Consider the following 22,068-nt stretch of genomic DNA (forward strand, 5'->3'; position numbering starts at 1 on the left):
CATCACTTCCTCACTCCATTCCTCTACCTCCCAGCTTCTCCTCCTTGGGAATCTCAACATCCACCTGGACTCCCCTGATTCCTCTGGGCTTTTTCACAAACTATGCAACTCTATTTCCCTCTCCATTCTACTCTCTGGTCCGACTCACTCTGCCGGCCACACCTTGGAAGCTCCCATCGCTTCAGACATCCCCCTCTCTAATCCTTTCACTACTCCTCTCTCCTGAACTGACCACTTTCTTCTTCTCACTTTAAGCTTCCTGTTCCCTTGACAAAGGCCCACCCAGCACTGCCACCTTCCTTTGCGGTCATTCGACCTGTGAAGCGAGTGTCAGTGGCCGCCTTTACCTCCACTTTCTCTCCCCACCTCCTCCTGCGACTGATTCCCATCCAGATACAGCCCTTTCCAATATTCACCTTTCCATCTCTAACACTCTGGATATGCTTGCCCCTGTTATGAGGATCCGCCTGGAGCCTGCCACCAAGTGTAATTCTTGGCATGACTCCGATCTGGCCGCTCTAAAACGCAAGTCCAGAGTAGCTAAACGGAAGCGGGGAGCTTCGGGTGCACCCTCTGACAAACTGGCCTGCCGCCTGCACCAAAGGCAATACAAACTCTCCATTTTTTCCAAGAAGAGGGTCCATATTCAAGCTTGCATCTCTGCTGTCTCTAACAACACGGTCGAACGTTTCAAAATCTGCAAGGAGCTGGCGAATACTACTGTAGTATCTACCTCTTCTACACCTACCTAGGCCCTCTGCACGGCTCTGGCTTCTCATTTCACCACTAAAACCCAGGACTTCCTGTCTGCACTCTGCTCCTCTTATCTTCTCTCTTCCTCCACTTCTAGCAGGCCCTCCCTGGCCACCCCCCTCCTCTCCTTCTCCCTCTCTCTTGTAACAACTGACGATGTTTCCAGACAAGTCCGGTCTATGAAAGTCTCATCCAAACAGGTAACCCCCTGCTCCTCCAGAACCATTAAGGACAACATTGGTTATCTCGCTCCAGCCTTGGCTGATTTCTGTAATCACTCCTTCACCACTAGATCTTTCCCCTCTCTTCACAAGCACTCCCTTGAGCAACCCCTACTAAAAAAGTCTTCTGCTGACCCCTCCATTCCGCCAACTATCACCCGATTTCTATCACTCCTTTCCTGGGCAAACTCCTGGAGAAGCTGGCTATCTCTCAGCTAACCCTCCACACTGAATATGTTGGTTGTCTCCATGACCATCAGTCTGGCTTCAGAGCAGCTAGAGGCACAGAACCTGCACTCCTGTGAAGATCGGCTCTCTAATCTTGACTCTAGCTAAATGCGTGGTCAACCACAACATCCTAATTACTCGTCTCCGTGAGACCTTTGGAATCACGGATAAGGCTCTGGAGTGGCTGACCTCCTTCCTCCTGGACCGACCTTCCCAGGTTCAGCTTGGGTTCTTTCTCTGCACCACCTCTCTCTCCACGTGTGGTGTTCCCCAGGGCTCTAGCCTATCCCCCTGGCACTTCAATGTGTACCTGGCACCTTTGGCTCTCCTGATCTCTACCTTTTCCTCTAACTTTCAGTGTTATGCGGATGACACACAGCTCTCATTCAGGCTACCCTCGGGCCGCCTCCTTCTCCTCGCTCATCCCTGACTGTCTATCCACTATTCAGGCATGGCGCGCCTCTAACGATCTCTGCCTTAATGCCAGTTAGACTGAGATCCTCCTCATTGGGACACCTGCTCCCGCCTTCCCTCTCTCACTCTGGCCGCCCACCCTGGGCCCTCTACCTGCACCTTCATGTGAGGCTAAGAACTTTGGTGTCATCTTCAACTCCACCATCTCCTTCTGTCCTCACATCTCTGACGTCTCTAAGAAGTCACACTATCAGCGGCACCTCCTGAGAGGTATCCTTCCTTTTCTCACTTTCCACCAGAGGATTACTGTCTCGAGAGCCCTGGTTCTCTCTAGGCTGGACTACTGCAACAACCTCTTCATCAAACTCCCGGCTTCTTCGCTGTGCCCTCTGCAACTCATCCAGAACAGAACCGCAAGACTTATCCTTGGCCTCAAGCCCAGGGACTGCATCTCTCCGGTGCTGAAATCCCTTCACTGGCTCCCCGTGGCTGCAAGGATCAAATTCAAGACCCTCTGCATTGTCCACAAGGCTTTCTGGGGCCTGGGACCTACTTACCTGCAATGTTTCCTTCCTAAATACTGTCCCTCTCGAGCCCTCCACTCATCTACCTCAAACCTTCTGCTTCTCCAAGCAGAGATTTGGAGGGATTTCCTTTTCCTCGGTAGGCGGCTCCCTCTGGAACAACCTCCCTGCCACCCTCCGTCTTGAGTCTGATATTCTTAAGTTCCGGAAACTACTCTTCCCCTCTTCCTTCCCTCTCACCCTACCCTGCTAACTTAGCCCTCTACTCCTCCTCTCTCCCTCCTTTCCATTCAGCTTACTGACTGGCCATATGGTGTACCTCAGAGTCTCACATGTCCCAGGCACCCCTGCCAGTCCTATGCACTTGCCTTAGGGCCCTGCACCCCACCTTTCACTGCACTTGTGATAAATCCTTCAGAGCTTCTCTCACCGCACTTCACCAGTCTCTACCGACTGGGCGCACTTGGTCCCCTGCCATCCCTTGCCCTGCCTGCACTTGCACAATCTGTATACAGCCCTGCCTGAAGATCGTTCTGTCTGTTCTACCTTGTCTTCACCCCTTAATGTGCACTTGAAAAAAAAACACAGAATTGCCATCAGGCCTATTTGCTGAATCTAAACTGTTAAATTCATCATATTCACTTAATCAGCCTGTGCAGACTGCTATCATCTCAGAAATTCAAGGGCTCTGAGCGACTGTTGTTTTTTCCCTGTGTTCCCCCCTCCTTGAGCTCTTTGAAACACTTGCCTGTGTCTAGGCACTTAGTAAATAAACATTACCATACTATGTCATATCATATCAGAAGGAGGAGTAGACAATGCAGGGCTCCAAACTCTTTTGATAGGGCGCTCAATTTTACTGTGCAATGCGTAAGTACACAGCTTTACAGATTTCATAACAAGTAAACAGAAATCTCTGAAAGAAACAAAAAGAGAGAAAGGAAAACAATAATGTTTCAGCAAGACACTCATCAAGTATGATTTCACCCCACCCACAAAATAAATGTTACGGAAACCCCAACTTGAAGCGGGGTTCCACTCCTTTCACATACTTGCCAACATTTTGTGACCAAAAAGATGTACGATTTTTCAAGTTTAAAAAATTATAATTCGCCTAACAATTACATCACAGTAAAATACACAACATACATTGTTGGCAACATTGAAGCATTCTAAAATACACAACCCATCAAACAGCACAACATGCAAAGATGTTCAAATGATAAAGATGTAAAATTCTGAATGGTAAATTAACACCAAATTCAATGACCTAACTTAATCACACAGAGCTGGCAGGCAACGTTTGCCACTGCTCTGTAGCTGCAGCCCCAGCAATAGATAGGTATTCCTGCAGTGCAAGTTGAGCACTGAACGACATGGAGGCTGATACCCCCTTCAGTCTGATAGGCAGATGATGTGTGATGGTGGTAGGCTCTGCCACTTGCCTTCACTGGTGGTTCACCTGAGGGTTGTAACGGCAAGAGTGCAGCACAGAGTCAGGTAGATCAGCGGATTGGTCTGAGCCCAATCAAAGTAATCACCTACCATACCACTGTACGGACAGACTAAATAATATGTTGCATGCCTTGTCCTGCAGCCTGCCTTAGAGTCACATAAATTACCTGCTACTGTAAAAAGCAGTAGGATCTGTCACTGAAATCTGTAGGCGGTAGGGCTACTTAAAAAGCAGTATCCTACTGCCTAAATCTGTAGGGTTGGCAAGTATGCTTTCACAGACTGCAGCAGACTGTTCATGACGCTCTCCCTACCGGCGCTCCACACACTGTGCTCCACGCTAAACTGGCTCATTTAAGAGGAAACTGTGCACCGGTGAAATGTATCCCCTCAATAACACAGGCCAGTGAACAATAGGTCCTTTCCACACAACACAGCAAAAACAGCAGCAGACTGTGACGCTCTCCCCACCGGCGTTCCACACACCGTGCTCCACATTGAGATGGCTGATGTAAGGAGAATCTGTGTACCGGTGCAATTGTTCCCCTCGATAACACAGGCCAATGAAAAATAGGTCCTTTCCACAAAACACAGCAAAAACAGCAGCACACTGTTCATGACGCTCTCCCCACCGGCACTCCACACACTGTGCTCCACACTGAACTGGCTGATTATAAGGGGAAACTGTGCACCGGTGAAATTGATCCCCTCAATAACACAGGCCAGTGAAAAATAGGTCCTTTCCACACAACACAGCAAAAACAGCAGCAGATTGTTTGTGACACTCTCCCCACTGGTGCTCCACACACTGTGCTGCGCACTGAGCTCAGAGATCAGTAACCCCTACTATCTAAAAGGTAGTGTCACTATCGCTGTGGGCCTAAATGCCAAAGCCTTATCTGTTTTATGCCCTCCGGGACTTCCTAAGGGATTCTCTAACCTTCCCCAGATGTCAAGTAGGAATCAGGAGGAAGAAGGAACAGCAAAGGAGGAAAAGGCAGTAAGCAGAGTGAAAAGAGAGACAGAGGGAGGAAAGAACTCCGGGTAGACCAGGTACAAAGATCATGGCCTGGGAGTGGCACATTACCAGTCACACCCGAGAAAGGAGTGGGAGGGAAATGGTGGGAGGAAAGCAGGGAATTGAAAAACGTGATAGACTGAAGAGGACCAGGGGCTAGTCAGTCAGAGAAGGAAGGTTTTGGCAGGGCCAGTCAGAGGGATCAGGAAGATTATTGAACGTTCAGAGATGTGAAATGTAGGAAGTCTGGGGTACATTCAGTCCACCCTTGTAACCCTGCAGTCACTCTCCATGCCAGGCATGACGAAGGGTCCAATCGCCCACACACTTGCTGCCAGAGACAGTTGAGGGGTATGAGACATTGAATAGCCCGCATCTAGAATAGAACAAAGAGGGCTTGGGAATCCTGAAATCCTGCAATGTCGCACTACTGGGTAGTGTAAGGGCTTGGACAGTGTTACGGATGTGGGAAGGCCTGGGTGCTGATGATGTATTGCCTATAATGCCAGCCAAAAAAAGTCATGCCACTGTAGGAACACACATCCATAATCCATACTGCCTTCACCAATGTTCCCTGCCTACCCTCACGTAAGAACACTAATCATGTTAGCTTTGCCCTTAATTCCAATAGAATATGCTATTCCCATTGTAAGATAACATTTCCATGCTGCCTGCACCAATAAAGCCCCCCACGCTCCCATGTGAAAACGCTCATCATGTTGGCTCTGCCCATGATGCCAGTAAAAACGTATGCCACTGTATGAAAATCTGTTCATGCTGGCTGCCAATGCATCAATGTAGCCCTCCCCAATCAGAGGATCACACCCAGGTCCCACACACACACACACACACACACACATGTGCCATACAGACTAGCTAATTTACATGCACACCAGTACAACATACATTTGCTCCCTTGTTCACATTTCACCGAAACAACATACACAGTGCTCCCTCATTCACACGCTTACCTATACTCTCCAACATACACACTGAGAATTTGTATTCACACTTGCACAGGAAATAACCTTTGCGTGCAAACATATATACACATAAAGAATGCTTTTGTTTTCTTACTTGCACCACCGGACTCCAAATGCCACCACTCACACTGCCACAATGGCCCTCCAGCCTCTGTACACCATACACACATGAACCAGGAAGCTGGTATAGATTTCTGGTTTCTGACATGCAGGGTGGAGCCTTAGTAACACCATCTTGTGCCTCCGGCTCTTTGATGGTGCATAGAGGCCCAGGAGCAACCCCTGCAGACATTTGGCCCTGCACTACCACAGCCTGAATCCCCAACGGGCCATGTAAGGCTGAGGTATCGGGGATACGTGCTAGGGTACTGCTGTGAAAGGGAAACCATGTTTCCCTACACAGAAAATCCATTCCAGGAGCGCATCCTTCATTCCTTGCTCAAGCTGAGGGAGTGCTCAATGTTTTCACTGGACTGGTTTGACTTCTCTATAATAGGTGGCGGGTCAGCACCCGTTGCACATTATGGATGAGTCGACCCAGCCATAGCCGTCTCTTTTCCAAATTTCTCTTCAGAACCTGAGAGCTCTCCTTCACCAAGACATTCATACAGGTCTTAAATGTTACTGTTATAAGAGCAAGTCTAGTTCACAGGCTGGCTGTTTATTACACGTAGTTTTTGCTTCTGAAAAGCAAGTAGAAAAGTCCTTTATTGACAGGACCTCTCCCCTTAAAGGTATTCATGATTATCCTACACGGGGCGTTTAAGTTCTCATGCTTTGACTCACTAATATCTTTCAGAGACTGATTTGAGCTGGCATTGTCTCTATTAGCTTCCAAAAACTCACATGGTGATAACACGGTGCGTCAGAAAAAGAAGCACACCGGGATCATCCGGGCAGAGCAGTAGCAGTAGCAGACATTCCTTCTCGAGTGTGAGGCATTGAGGCAGAAAGTGTTGGCACAGCAACTGCACAGCTGAACACCTGTGAGGCCAGGGAGAGATAAAGAACCATCAGTACTTGAGCTTGTCTGCTGTTTGCCCACTGAACTGGTGCTCAGGCCTCTCGCAGAGCCCTGGAAGTCAGGACTAGCTAAAGAACTGGATTGTTTAAGGGGCTCATCAAACTGACTGCGCATTCCCCCCTTCATTGTTTAAAATCTTCCCATCAATCTGAAGGAATAGGCGCTGGACATACCCATCGCCACGTAGGTGGTAAGATAGCTCAGCGGGTTCAGCGCTCGCTGAAGCGCTCTGTGTGCAATCTGCAAGTCACAGGTTCGAATCCCTGCAGGGCCAACAGGGCCTTTCTTCCTACCAAGGTTAATAAATGAGTATTTATTCCAGCTGGGTTATATTGTATGTATATATGCTCTATGCAAAGCTTTTAAGTGTAAGCGCTATATAAATAACACATCATTATCATACAAGTTTGTACAAGTTTCGCACTGTAGTGATTGTGAGCTACTCTTAGCTGATCCGATCCTTCTTCGTATCCTCTTTATGTCTGTGCAAGTGCAAGTGCAAGATGGAGGACTAAGATGCAGGAGACAGTAGCAGTATGAGGAGGCAGCACCTGCTTCACAATGGTTCTCTGGGTTTTGCTGCTGGACAAGGATGTTTAGGTCTGTTTCTTAGATTCACGGAACTTTGCATGAGTCTAAAAGAAGCGGAACTAAGGACTACCGGTAGGAAACGTAACATATTTTATAGTGTGAACAAGAATAAATGCTATGAGAGGGAACCTGTTGGGCAGAACCATCGTTTGTAAACCATCGATAGCAGTGATTACGGTTCTATATGATTTGCAACCATAGGCAAATGGGCTGGTCATTTGCTGAGAGTGCTTTGGCGCAGGCTGCTAGATGTGTTCTTGTGTTCAATTAGCGACTTAGTGCTCATTCAACAGAAGCCAAGACATAAGTCCTATGCCAGGCTGATCATGGCGTTTTAAAATCTCCTTCATTATTGGGAGCAGGAATGCTGATTGCTAGGTAAGGTTAAATGCAAAATATCTAGTGGAATGAAAAATATTCTACAGAATGCATAAAAACATCTCCAGCCTCGAACACACACGCACGCGCACGCACACACGCACGCACACGTGCTCACCCCTACTCAGTCATGAACACTACGATCAGAGGGACACAAAGACATGAGGAATATACAGCTAAAAAACAAATATCTGTGACAACACATCATCATAGCATGCAAATCAGGATACCGTGCAAAAATGACAATATTACAATAGGACGCCACAACGCCATGCAAATGTAAAAACATAATACACAAACATAGCCAAAGAACATATGCCTTAACAAATCATACAACTCACAAGGATGCAGACACACCATGGTCCAAGCGACCAAATTAATTCAAAAAGATACCACATGACGAAGTCCCCTGCCTGGAACTTCGTCAAGTGACCACAAGCCAGGCGACTCAGGGAGCTGGATATCTTGCCAAGCCAGCGAGAGAAAAATACATTTCCTACAATGCTTCTCAGAAACAGAAACAAAACCCAGAGCCAAGAAGCGGAATTATAAACCGGGGAGGCAGTAAAACTGGCAAAATACCCAGTCAGGTCACTTAAACCAGGGAATACATCATGAAACCTGTCTAAGGGCCCTCACACTACAATTGTACAGTCAGACCACCCTCAGATGTACTACATCTCCCACACCCACAATTCCCATCTCTCCCAACCGGAAAACCAAGAATGGGTCACGGAAATTAAATTATCCCTCCAAGGTCAGGGAGAGTTTAGGAAACACTACAAGGCCAGGAAGACTGGGGGGGATGCAAAACACCCCTATAGCACCCACGCCCTAACACACTTGCCTACCTAACAGCTGTGCACCAGGATATCCTACACATATGAAGCCTATTCAATTTCTCCATGCACCCAAAGATTCTCTTGTAAATTTAACCCAGCCTCTTCAGCCTCATTCTGACTATCAGGAAGTGAGAGAGCCCACACAATCCCAACCCTCACACCCTCCAGGCTTATAGCTGGAGTTGCAGACCATCAGACCTAGTTCCAATAAGGGGGAGGAGGCATGTTACTATGCAAGACGGCCAACCCAGTCCAGTGCGGTGGCTGACAGGAGCAGGCGGCTCCTGTTTGGAGAAGAAAAACATCTGGAGAGAAGTGCTTCAGAGACTTTGGAGACTGAAGACTTGAAAGTGCTGTAGAGGGTAGTTGGAGAAGTGACAGCTAGAGAGATTAGGAAGTGATCTCTACAGAAGACAAGAAAGTGGTGAGAGTGAAAGGGAAATGAAGGACGGAAAGATGGAGAAGTAAAACCAGGAGTGGAGTGTATGTGGTAGTTGGAACAGGGGAAAGGAGGGAGGAAGCAACACCATGAGTGCAGTGTAAGGCAATAGTAGGCATAGAGGAAACAAAGGAGTATGTTAAACCAGAAGTGGAGTGACAGAAAGAGACAAGAGCAGAGGGAAGGAGGGGGATTTAAAACCCAGAGTGGAGTTGAAGGAAGGAATAACATTAGAAGGCTGGAGGGAGGACGACTCAGAGTGGAGTGGACCGACTGCAAACATAAATACAACGTTATTGTGTTTGAAAACGCTGCGCCACGGGGAGCCCTAGAGCCCCAAATGGGAAAGCAGATTTAGGCAGAAACACAGCGGCATGTAAACACAACTGTGTTGTGTTTCTGCCTGCCTTTGCTTTCACTTGGGTCTGCGGTGCACTCCTGGGGGAGCACCGGAGACCCAAAGTGATAGCCACGGCAGGCAGAAACACAATGCGGTTGTGTTTGAAAACGCTGCGGTTTTTCTTTCTGAGTTTCTCAGGCACCTCCGAGCCTGAGAAACTTAGAAAGAAAAACCGCAGCGTTTCAAACACAACCGCGTTGTGTTTCTGCCTAAATCTGCTTTCCCATTTAGGGCTTTAGGGCTCCCGACGGGGAGCCCTAGAGCCCCAAATGGGAAAGCAGATTTAGGCAGAAACACTGCGGCATGTAAACACAACCGCGTTGTGTTCGGAGGAGCCTGAGAAACCTAGAAAGAAAAACCGCAGCGTTTTCAAACACAATAACGTTGTATTTATGTTTGCGGTCGCTTCAAAAGCTACCGCAAACATAAATACAACGTTTTTAAAGCTGCGGTTTTATTTCTAAGTTTTCCGGGCTCCTCCAAACGCAGCTAGTGTTTATTTTTATTAAAAAAAATAGCACTTACAGAGATGCAGCGGCAGCTTTTCTGCCTGTAGTCTCCGGTCCCCGTCCTCCGCGTACAGTACCAATGAAGGAAAAGCCACCCAGTGGTAGCTTTTGTTTACTACAGCTGGCTGGCTTTTCCTTCATTAGTGCCGCAAAAGCCAAAGCGAGCACAGCAGCGGGCATCCATTTCACAAAATGGATGCCCCCATGTGCTATCTTTGAGCTTGAATTGCTCAAAATTTTACATAGGGACTTTGAAAAAAAAACGCCAATCGTTTTTTTTTATGTTGCCTATCTATTTTTGAAATACATTTTTTTGGCCGAACCATTCCTTTAAGGCTTGGGGCACAGGACCCCTGAAGGGCTGCACCTAGGCTAAGACAAGCAGAAGGGTTTGCTACATACTGGAACCTTTTTCATCAGGAAGGAGTGATGTAACTCCTCTGGGACTTTGGAACAGTGACAGCTGAGACTCAAACGGCTGACCAGTCACCCTGAGTTTTGGAAAGAAGGCCATGCTATGTTTTGGTATTTGTTCGGGAAATATCCAGTTTATATTTAGTTGGCCCAACCTATACACAGGACCTAAAAAAATTGTTGAACTTTGAAATTCTCGTCTTGGCGTACTTCTTGGTCCCAAATGTCCAATCTGTGACACACATAACATACAGTCAGAAGGGCAAAGCGAAATGAGGAATATGGTGCACAGCAAGAATAAAGTCTGTCACATACCATCCACTGTCACAGCACAGCATACCATTACTGGCTTGCAATTGAGCAGTGTATCCTGCAACAAAGAAAAACATCCACTAAAACACAACAGCACACCGTCACCACATGTAAACACAAACAAATCCAAATAGTATACACCATCACAAATCATACAACTCAGACAGACACAGCAATACGTTTGAAGGGACCAAGTGAACTGAAATATATATGCACAACATACAGTCAGAGGGACGCAATTCAATACTCTTCAAACAAAACCATCTGCAATTATATATTCCTCAACATGGAAGCAAAATAAATCCTAAAGAAAGTCACCATTCAAAAGATAGTTCATGCAGCATCACAAAATGCAACCATTATCATGCTTAACAAACACACATGCATACCATACATGCCCTTACAATGTATGTGCAACACCACAGAGTTGTTCCACTCCTATATGCTCAGAAAGACAAAGGGCCTCATTACAGGTCGGGCAGTCTGGAAATAACAGTGGCGGTAAACCCGCCGCCACTGTTAATTCCGGACCGCCCGATCCCGACTCCTGCAGGTCAGACCTGCAGGCGGACGTGGAAACAGGTCAGACTCCTGCAGGTCAGACCTGCAGGTGGACGTGGAAACACCAGCACCATCACGAGATGGTGCCAGTGTTTCCACTTCCCCATTCCGATTGAGTCCTATGGGACTCAATGGGAATGGGGATTTACCGAATTCCGCCTCCGGAATTCCCGGGACATCAGGGTCGTAATGCCCTGGTATTTATTTCCGGGAGTCACGGAGGCGGAATGGTAATACGAGTCCCGCGGTAACCAGGCGGTTTTACTGCCTCGGGCACCGCCGGACTTGTAATGAGGCCCAAATAGTCAGTTGAAAACACACATCGTAGAGAGGTAACAATGCATTGAATCACGCTTTAATTTTCTCTTTCACACAAGTATAGAATAATTCACCCAATCATCCAATCAAATGCACGCCTTTTTAAAACATGGCAACAGAAACAATCATAATTGATCAGGTCTTGGACAAAACACTTTGACATCTTACTTGTTCAAATACGTTCTCCGATTGGGGACATTAAAACCAATACACTTTGAAAGTTGCTTACCCCAACTAGAAAAGATCCCTGACATTAGTGAAGATCTGGCCAGATTTCAGAAAACTTGGGCTCCGAATAATGACTCTCACCAACATGGACATCCACAAATCCATTAAAACATACCTTAAAAACAAAAAAAACTTCTGGATCTAATAATAACTTTTATTGATTTATTTATGTATTGTTTATTTTTTTATAAAGGAGGAACAATGTAGCTTTCCTTCCCTGCCTGGAGGGTGGACATGGCCTTTAACGGCTCGTCAGCTCGCACCTCAGCTCGGGCTGTGGGACGTTAAAGGCTGTGTCTGCCCAAAAGGCAGGGCATGAAAGCCATTCACAACCCTGTGTTAATCCGGGGTGCAAATGGCTTTTACAATTTTGCATCGGGCGATCCAAGCTGCTTGCTTCCCAATGTAAAATGACAAAAATTACAAAAAATTAAAAATGGGAAAAAAAGATGGCCACCGCCATATGGAAAAGGGGCAAAGTCCATTTTCCATGTTTATGGCAGCTGCCATATGGGAGGAGCTCTGGGACTGGAGCGCAATGCTCCGGTCCCGCATGTACATGGAGGGGGTGAGGAGGGGAAGCAGGACATTTGGTTGCTCCCTGTTGCCTCCCCACAATGGGGGGAAAAAAGAAAAATGCCACCCGGGGAAGGGCCTCGGGTGGCTGGGACAGCGGGCAGTGATTGTGTAATTTCACCTGCAGTTCCAGCCATCTGATTGGCTGAGCACCCTTCCCTGGTGCAAACGCTCTTTTGATCACAAAAGAACGTACAGTAGATAAGAAATCAGATTTGCCGGGAAGCAGTGAGCTTCTTACAATGGGGTGAGTCTGAGGGAAGTTCTGACCAGGATGTGGAGGGGACTAAAGGAATAGTAACTGGGGACAATACATAAGAGGACATTCATAAGTTAAGGACAATGAACATTTGCCATTTTTAAGTGCAGGTAGGCGTTAAGGACAACTTTGCTCGGGATGTGACCATGATGGGTGAAGTGCTAGAATTGAGGCAGAGGAAGTGAGAGACAGAGGCAGGTACAAATGTTAACCTACCTCTCATCTGCCTGCTAACTAAGAGGGTAACTCGAAGGCGAGACAGTAGGCTTTTAGACACATAAGATGTTTACTCACTTTCTATTCTATGAACATGAAATAATGAAACTGTAAAATAATAACAACTTTACACTAGTAATAACTTAAGATAAATAATTGTAATGTACATAAGTGCAAGTTGCAAACACTGAATGTTTACCTATTGCATATGATGTCATGCGGTTAAAAGATTGGTAGATAATTGACACCTTGCTTGTGTAAATAAATTCCCCTATTGGGGAAATAAAACAAATTACCTCGGGGGGATAGCTCAGGGGCAACGCTCTCGTCTTGAAAGCAAGACGACGCAGACCAACACAGGTCGATCCCCAGGTCTGCGCTTAGAAACCACTGGGTACTAAGCGCGTTAAATAACCCATTATAATTACAATACACATTGAAAGGTAATGCTCTTTGCAGCGGAATTATAACAGTATGCAGGGAAGGACCGTTATAATCACGTCATAGAAAACAATCTGGATCAATGGAATACTCGTATGTACTGCTACATTGAAGAAACAATCTATAATGTGTCAAGCTTCAGATAAAATGAATAACAAATCACTTTACACTGTCCAGATTACAAACAGGTAAGAACTTATATGTATGAACACCTGCTTGTGAAAAATTAAATACGTCTTCCCCTTAAAAAATAAAATAAATAGCCTTAATATGTTTTCAAAAGTTTGCATTTAGATCTCAAATTTGAAACCCCAAACTTTGAAAAGTATTTTTTTTTAATTAACTTCTCAAATGTTCATTTTTGTATGATTTGCATTGCTCTGACTTTAAGTTCGAAAACACACATTGGTTTATGTCATTTTTTCCTCTTGCGCCACCCTGACATTCACCTTCCCATCCTTTATCTCATAGTCGCGGCATCTTGCCATTCATTTCTTTGCTAAAATAATGGTGGTTTGTTCCCTGATGCTCCTATTAGTCTATTTGCCCTTCCTCCTTCTTTCCCCGAAACCACTGTGCCAAGATGGGATCCTGAAGCTATGAGCTGAGCGTTATCCTTGCAGTAGAGTGTCACTTGTCCTAGAGACACAACAGTGTCCCCTTTCCCCTTTATGGGCGAAAAGTGTTATTTTGACAGAAAATATAGTTTACATCATGGCATGACCTTTAAAATAGAACTTAAAGCATTTAATATAAGTGATTCTTTCATTTGTAGGTGAATTAACATAGTTTTATTTTATGAAATACATGTATCATTAGTTGGAAACCATAATGCCACTGGTAAATAAGCTTCCATTATTAATCATCAAAATATGAAGATATCTTCATGCTTTCTTCTTCAGCATTCTTCATTGAAAGACGGCACGCCTTATATGTTTGTTCAGTGTCTGCATGCACAGCAAATTGTATTGCAGGTAGATCATTTACGAAAACCCATATCAAAAGATATCCACATGGAATGCATTCAATTTCTTGCTGTTCTCTCAACATCAAAAGTTATCCTAAACATAGAAAAAAAGTTCTCAAAAGATGACTCCATTTGTGCCTTCCCCTGCATTTGTCTTCTTTTGTGTGGTGTATGCTATATTTCAGCGTTTTCTCTGGGTAATATTCCACCAGCTCTGCCTCCATTGTCAGAATCTTTTAGATTCCCAGTCTGTCTTATCTGATTAAAAATCAAGCTATTTTATAGTGAAACTCCACAAAGTTCCCACGTTCCTTATCAAAATTTCATAAGCTTCTCTGTCAGATTGGGATAAAACGATTGATGATCTTGTACATCCGGGTAGTGACTTGCAGCCGTAGGTTTGCTCATAATGCGAACCATTTCCATTTAGTTCACAGGTCCTGGATGCTTGTAATAGGTTATTACTGTGAATCTAACATTTCACTCCCTGTGAAAATAAGAGGTGCAGTACCATTTTGCTGTACATTGAAACAGGCCATGTATTTAAGCATTATGTTTGAAATGGAACATGTGTAGTGTACTAACTTGTAGGTTAAAATTGCAACATGCGATTTACCATGTTTAAAGCTCTTGCTGCAGGATTAAAGTTGAAAACTTGTAATGCATTAAAACCTTTAAATGAAGCATGCTGTCTCTAATCAGAAAGTAATCATTGTTCATCAGAAAACACACTGTGGTTTACACTTTACTTGAGATAGGGTTTAACACATCTCTAGCACTGGAATTCTGCTTGTGAACATGGCTTTGCATCTTTAAGCAATTCACATCTACTTGGGCAATTCATAGATCACAGCACTGTGTATCCTTTTGCTTTTTTTTTCAAAAGGTGTTTCTATTAAATGGGGGCACCCAGTTATTCCACTGCCTTCCTGTAAACACTTAACCTCTTCCTCCTGATTATTTTTTCTTAGTATGTCTATATTTTCCGTTTTTGCTATTCAAATTCTTTTGAAAAAACCTTATTCTTCAAACCTTTGTTTGCAATTATCCCTGGATACATGAATCCGAGTGGGTGCACTCAACTTGAACATATGTCTGCTCTCCATTGAACCTGTGGTTTGGTCCAGACACAGGGTTCGAAATTGAGGGGATCTTGGGGCTATTTAGCTTGTGGCCTAGAAGAGCCTGGTTAGCTTCACACCAACAGCCACAAGGAGCTACTTTTGGCTCCCCATGCTAACTGATGCTGAACAAACACACCTATGTGCATTTGGGAAAATCTATAAATATATGTTAGGACACATGCATGCAACATTTAAAGCAGGAGGTGCCATACATTATTAACAAAGCAATAGGTCTGCATCTTGTACATAAATTAGACTTGCGGAAAGCTATATGCTAGCTCCAGGTTCCCGAGTGGTAGCTCCTGGTCAATGATGGATACACAGGAGCTGTTTTTAGCTCCTGCTTATCAAATCTTAATTTCGATCCCTGCAGGCATGGACTAAACCCTTAGCTATGAGCTTTCAAGGAAAGTGTTGACTTTGCAGGGCATAGCGTTATCCTTCTCGTTGGTGAAATCTCAGGTGTTTTGATTTAAAGCCAATGATTTAACACGTGTGTGGCCTCCGGGGGCTACTTGATAAAAGCCACATTTAACAGTGCACAAGGAACGCAATTGGCAATACCTTAGGATCATTGAAGGAATTAAAATATCAGTTGCCATCTGTTAGTGGGCAGGTTATTCCCCCATGACACGAAAGTAATTGGTTTTTAAAGTGCAGTATGATAGGAAGGTATTCCTCGCTATTGGCACCCATTAATATACCTGCTTTTCTACTTAAACCTTCATCTAGAATGCACCTGAATTGTTACTCTCTCTAGCTATTGGGCTAGTGGAGGAGAGGACAAGAGAGAGTGAGTGTGATGGCTTTTGTCACAAAACAGATGCTGACCCCTTTTTCATCTGTCCTAATTATAAAGCACTGAGAAATAAATGTCTAAACTATTCCTGTAACAACAATATGGAGTGCAAACAGTGAAAGCGATCCTTCCATTAGCTTATTTAACACATTAAAATATGAAACCCTGTGCAGTCTCATAATTCTTGTGGAAAACATGGGTCTTGGAGGGTAATAAAGGAGGGGTCCCATGGGGGGCTTGTCTCTCACCATCCCTGTTCAACCTGTATATCCTGCCTTTGTGTGATTTTTTGACATCTCAAAAAATCACTTTTTCACGCAGACGACACTCAGCTCATCCGGGAACTGAGTGGTAATTATAAGTTGGACTCTGCCAACTCACAAGAGACCTTTGGGCTTATCAATGACTGGATGAACCAGAATTCTATGTGTCTCAATCCGGTATTAAGGTACTAAGACATGCTAAACCATTCTTGTCATGGAAGAATTACGCCACCTTGGCTAGAGCCATTATCTGCCCCGGTTAGACTACTGCCACGCCCTACTTTTAGGGGCAAACTCTAGCTGCATTGATGCACTGCAGATTGTACAGAACGATTCAGTTTGAGTTGTCTACGACATTCCTAGGAGAGATCATATCTTATGGGCCAGGAAGGAGTTACATTGGCTCTCTGTGGCAGATAGGGTTCAGTTTAAGGCCAACTGCCTGGCCCACAAATGTAAACACGGTAATGCAGCCAAGTATTTGAAGATACATACGACCAGCTAGAATCCTTCAAGATCGCTTCGCTCCAGCACATGTGATCAGCTCACAATCCCTAAAGCTAAAAGAAGCAGAGGCCTGAGAAGATCTTTTCCCATGCTTGTGGCCCATGTCTGGAATGTCCTTCCTACGCTGCTGAGGCTAGAAACCAGCTGGACGCTTTTTTAGGAAAATGTTGAAAAGCATTTTCTTGTGCTAATCTTTGCTATCTCTTTGCTTTCACGTCTATTTTTGTCCTGTCTCCTATTAAGTCTTGTGTCAATGTAGCACCCCGATGCCCTCAGGCTTTGGTGCTTTATAAATAAATAAATATATTCTGAAAAGTTAGCATATGATGAGAGTGTTCATGCATTTCAGTAAATTGATGTATTACAAATCAATTGATGTGGTTTACTCTCTGGTTAACTCTGTGGAGCATACATGTTAGGGTTTGGATATGTTCTATATTTTAATATCCAAGATACTCATTTTAATGAGAAGTGTTTAAGATATGAATGTATTAATTGTTAGTCTTTGAAACTGTCTTTATTTTATAGCTTTTAAGACTTTTGTCTCACGCAGTGGGTTTAACAAGGGAAGTGGGCATGATTTCCTTTTTTCGTTTCTCCTAATTTATTTGGAAAATACAATTGTAATTAAGCTGAGCATTTAAGAGTGCTTGACATCTATTTCATGGGAGAGGAAAGAGTGATGCTGGATGCAGTGTTGTCACAGTTAGCATCAGAAGCTTAGAATCAACACTTACACCAGGGCATGACATCTTTTACAATATTATCAAAGTCTAGATTTTTGCACACAAGTGTAGAAAGCCAATATAACGTCTCGTAGGAAAGCTCTACAAAATCGGATGGCACACCCTCAAATAAGAGGAAACGTGATTGCTTCTGTCTTGATCTCCCAATAGCCATCACCATCCCATCTCATCTCTCTCTCTCTCTCTCTCTCTCTCTCTCTCACACACACCGTTTATAAAATAATCTAAATGTAACACTTTACTCTTAGAGATTGGTGATGTGTTCTAGAAGTCATGATTTCACCATCATAATATCTGTTAGCCACCATTAGATTTAGTCTGTGTATTACTGTATGCTGCACTGACGACGTCTTAAATGGTCATTTTCCTTCCCTCAAATTCTTAAATGTTATCCATTTGCAGTGTCTCTGTTCCAGAAAGCTGGGGAAAGTTTTCTGATAAGAATATTCTGCATTCCCAGTGTCATCGAGCTGCATCTTCGAGGCTACTTGAAGAGGTGGAGAACATAATGGAAATTTCATCTCGAGAAATGTGGTCGAAGTTTAATGACGTCAACGTGGCCTTTACAAGACGCATTGCAGAAATGGCTGAAACAAAGAACAGAATACAAGTTCACTTGGCTAAGGTAGGAAGCCAGATGCTCCACTGTAGGATAACTGTAATAGTGTGCATTGTTACATGATTGTTCCACAAATTCATAGTGTAATTTTTTTGTTTTACTTTTGTGTTAATTTTGAAATCTATGTATGGATTTCTCGATATCAGAGTTCACAATATGTTTGGGATATTGAATCACGTTGGGGATTAATCTGGAACAAAAGTTCCACAATACTTGCTGGTAGGAAATCTCACCGTACTTAAGAGTCCTCCACAACATTATCGTCAAGACAGCAATCTAAGAAATACAATAAGGAAAACCCCCCAAAACAGCTCTTTTCTTTCTAAACACCTTCGCTCTGGGCTAAAAAACCGAAGCACATCAAACTGGCCTCATCTTGCCTGCAACCCAGAAAGGAACTAAAGACTCTGCTCATCAAGCAACACCTTGTTGTCTGTTGGAACCTATAATAGCTCCATTTACCCCTCTTGCATACTCTCCTTCCCCAGCTCCCCCTATCCTCATTCCTCTATAGTTTCCCGCTTTTTGTTAGCACCTGTGGTGGTGCTTTAGTACCATCTTTTGTTGAAAGTATTGCTACAGAAAGGAGAGAGAAAAGAAAGGGTGTTGAGAAACATATTATTTGCTCGGCATGGCACCTGGCAATGCTATTGGCATGTACTTGCTGCATCACAGATTTGTGTGTGTACTTCTGCTCACCATTCCTTCTTCTAGTTCATCAGTCCTTCTCCTTAGCCCTTCTCCTCCCATTGTTGTTCTCCTTCATCATAGTCCTTCTGAATTAGTTATGTTTCAGAGTTTGTCTCCCATTGTCTCCGACCACATGCTTTGGCATAGTCCTTTGTCTTAGCCCTTCACTTTCATCATAGACTTCCATCATAGTCCTTCTCCTTGGTCAGAGTCCTTCATCCTATTCCTACGCCCCTAGTCTCAGTCCTTTGTCATAGTCCTTCTCCTTTTTCATAGGCCTTCTACTTATTCTGTGCTCGTGCCGAAGTCCTTATTCTTCATCATGAGCCTTCATCCGTGTCCTTTTCATTTATGGTAGTTCTTCATCATAGTCCTTCATTATAGTCCTCTGTCATAGCCCTTCTCCTTCATCATACTCCTTTGTTCTAATCCTTCTCCATCATGGTCCTTCAACATGGTCTTTAGTCATAGCCCTTAGACATGTTTCTTCTCCTTTCTGATAGTCCTACTTTGTCCTGACCATTCTCCTTCATCTAGTCCTTTTTCATAGACCTTCTGCTTATTCCTAGCCCATGCCCAAGTCCTTCTCCTTCACCACGATCCTTCATCCTTGTCCTTTTCCTTTATGATAGCTTTCAACATAGTTTTGTCATAATCCTCTGTCATAGCCCTTCTCCTTCATCACAAACCTTTGTGTCAAATTTTTCAGAGCTTCCAGAATCAGAGAGACCATCCAACTCCTCACCTGATTCCTCAGGACTGGTCGTGTGAACTTCTGGGGTCCGACTCCCTCTTCCCTTCTTCTTCTTTAGAGTTGTCCTTCGTTCCTTGAAGAAATAAGGCCGGTCTCAGGGGAAACCACTATGTCTGCTTACTCAATTGGCGGACTAGTGGCCTCCTTCCCGAAATGAGCTAACAGGGGAAAAGCCGGTGTGGCAGAAAACCACTGCGGGTGGCAGAATCCAATTGAAGACTCCAGTTATACCAGAGGAGTGATGGCTGATCAGAAGCCACAATTACTTGTCTAGTTGAGCGGTAGAAAGGAAGGTGGCTGGTTGGATGTTAATAGCTCTCCAATAAAGTCAGTAAGAGATACCAAACCCTAGGGCACTACCCCTGCCGTGGAGCGGCATTAAGGAAGTGGGTTTGACCAAAATGAAGCCAGCTGCCTAAGGACTGCAAGGACTCCAGCAAGAGTCTGTAGCAGAGGAGAGACCAGAGAACTGCCTGGGTACCACAGAGGATAGAGGGTAGCAATATTCCAAAAGACCCCACTGGAAGAGAGAGAGCGCCAGGCAAACCCGGTAACGAAATCCCCAGAGAGAGAGAGCGGGCGAGGAAAGCACAGCCGGGAAACAGAGTATCCAGGTACCAGGAAGGGGGAGAGAGAAAGGCAGCCGGAGCTCGGGGCAAGTCCTGAGCCAACGGGAGCAAGGAGGGAGGAGCCACAGAGTGGGAGAAAAACACTCCACGGCACACACAGCAACCAGAGGAAACAGAGTCTTCATCCTGAGAAGTGAAGATAAAGCAGCCGGCGGTGGCCATGATGGAATCCACTAGACTGCTGATTCACGTTGCGGAAGGAACGTGATGGCCATTTCAATGGAGGTATTGTCAATGGCTCCACAGGCGCCACAAGGCCACGGAAGTGACAGTATGCCCCAGTCGATAACTACTGTTGGGTGTCCTGACCCACGTTTGAGCTATCATGCTGCAACATTTGGTGCTGTGGGCTTAGAAAATCCAAGATGGCCAAAAAGCCCACATGTGCGCCAGAATCCAGGAGAACCACGCAGTTTGTGCGTACACCAAAATGGCTGCCTAACTTGCCACCCACCAGTGCGAGCATGATGGGCCAGGGTGCCTTGAGTGGAATGGGTGCCAAAGGTAAAACAGCAGCGCCTGTTAGCTCAAAAACGCTTTAAAATTACCTTTGGTTTCTCTGAATGCCAGCTCAAAATGCCTATTTTCAAACATTGCAACACATCCAAAAATCTCACTGAACACCAGCGGACATCTGGCAGAATGAAGTATGTGTGCATACAAAATCTGGGAAGATGAAGAGCCCAAAACAATGTTCATAACAAAACTTGCTGAGCTATGCATGTCAGCAGCCTAACTGAAAATGGATTAAAACCACCAAAATCGAAATGTTTAAATTAACTGAGTGACCTACTTTTGAGTGTCACATAGTTTGTAACTGTTAAGATGTCATAGTTTTGAACTTAGAATCAGCATTCTAGCTGCATATGTAAAAATTGTATTGACTTAAACTGGGGAACAAAAAGTGACATTTTAGCTGAAACCTGGCTTAATGAAACTGAATTCTGCCTGACATCTACCCCCACAGGAGTTAAAACCTGCTCAGCCACTCTTCCCCTTGCCAAAAGGAGTTGTCACCTCTCTGATTAGATTAGGGGTGGAGCAGCTGGGGACTACAGGGAGGTGAACAAAGGCCTGTCCTGGACTCAGGCAAATGTTATATTGGGGGTGTCATAAAAGTGGCTTCCTCTTGGGAGAAGTGGGAGGAGAAGTGCCTCTGGGAGCCACCCGAGCTGGAGGCGGGGACAGGCAGAAGCTTCCCCCATGTGCTTTGGAACCTAAACCACACCCCTTTTTGACCAGGGCATAATTTTAAAAAGATAGATAACTCATAGTGCGGACTTGTCAGAATTATATAAGTAATATAATTATTTTTGTGATTTTTCTGTGAACATTTTGAGATGCGTTAGGACCCTGTGGTGTATTCTGGGGGGTTGCTAGCGGAAAATAGGGTCTCACTCCAAATGTCTGCATGTTAAAAATCTGACACTTCATCATTAGTGTCCATACTCCTTGCGCATATGTGTGTAAATTTGGGTAAATGTCCGATATTGCGAAACCAGTTGAAAAGCGCAAAATGTTGTCATTTTTGAATGCAAGCCCCCAGGAAGAGCAGAGTTTGAACAGAGTACACCTCATGTGATATGTGATGGGTGCATGTAATTTTAAACAACTGTGTATCTGTGCAATATGTATTTGGGTCAAATATAGATTTGTGTGCAATTTGACAGGGGAGTGTCCTTTCTGCAGGCCATAAAACAGCATCACCATGACTCACATTTCCTTTCCCCTATCAAGGAAGAGAGAAAAGCTTGACCAATGATCAGTTGAGAGAGGGGCTGGCTTAGTGATGCTGCACACACACTCATTTTCAAAAGACATAAAAAGAGCCAATGGAAGCTAGAGAGGACATTCAAATCCAGTTGC

At 44.7% G+C, this 22,068-nt stretch overlaps 1 protein-coding gene across 2 annotated transcripts in view; it reads left to right on the plus strand.

The window, feature by feature from the left end:
• The window catches only part of TEKT5 (tektin 5), a 1,542,713-nt gene that overhangs the window by 996,182 nt on the left and 524,463 nt on the right, over window positions 1-22,068 (plus strand). For both annotated transcript variants that reach the window (XM_069647836.1, XM_069647837.1), the window contains one exon: window positions 17,913-18,135. In XM_069647836.1, coding sequence (XP_069503937.1) covers window positions 17,913-18,135 — 223 coding nt within the window. The remainder of the gene's footprint in view (window positions 1-17,912; window positions 18,136-22,068) is intronic.

This window comes from Ambystoma mexicanum, chromosome 2q, assembly GCF_040938575.1.
Source record: "Ambystoma mexicanum isolate Mex_15411 chromosome 2q, UKY_AmexF1_1, whole genome shotgun sequence".
Classification (NCBI taxonomy): Eukaryota; Metazoa; Chordata; class Amphibia; order Caudata; family Ambystomatidae; genus Ambystoma; species Ambystoma mexicanum.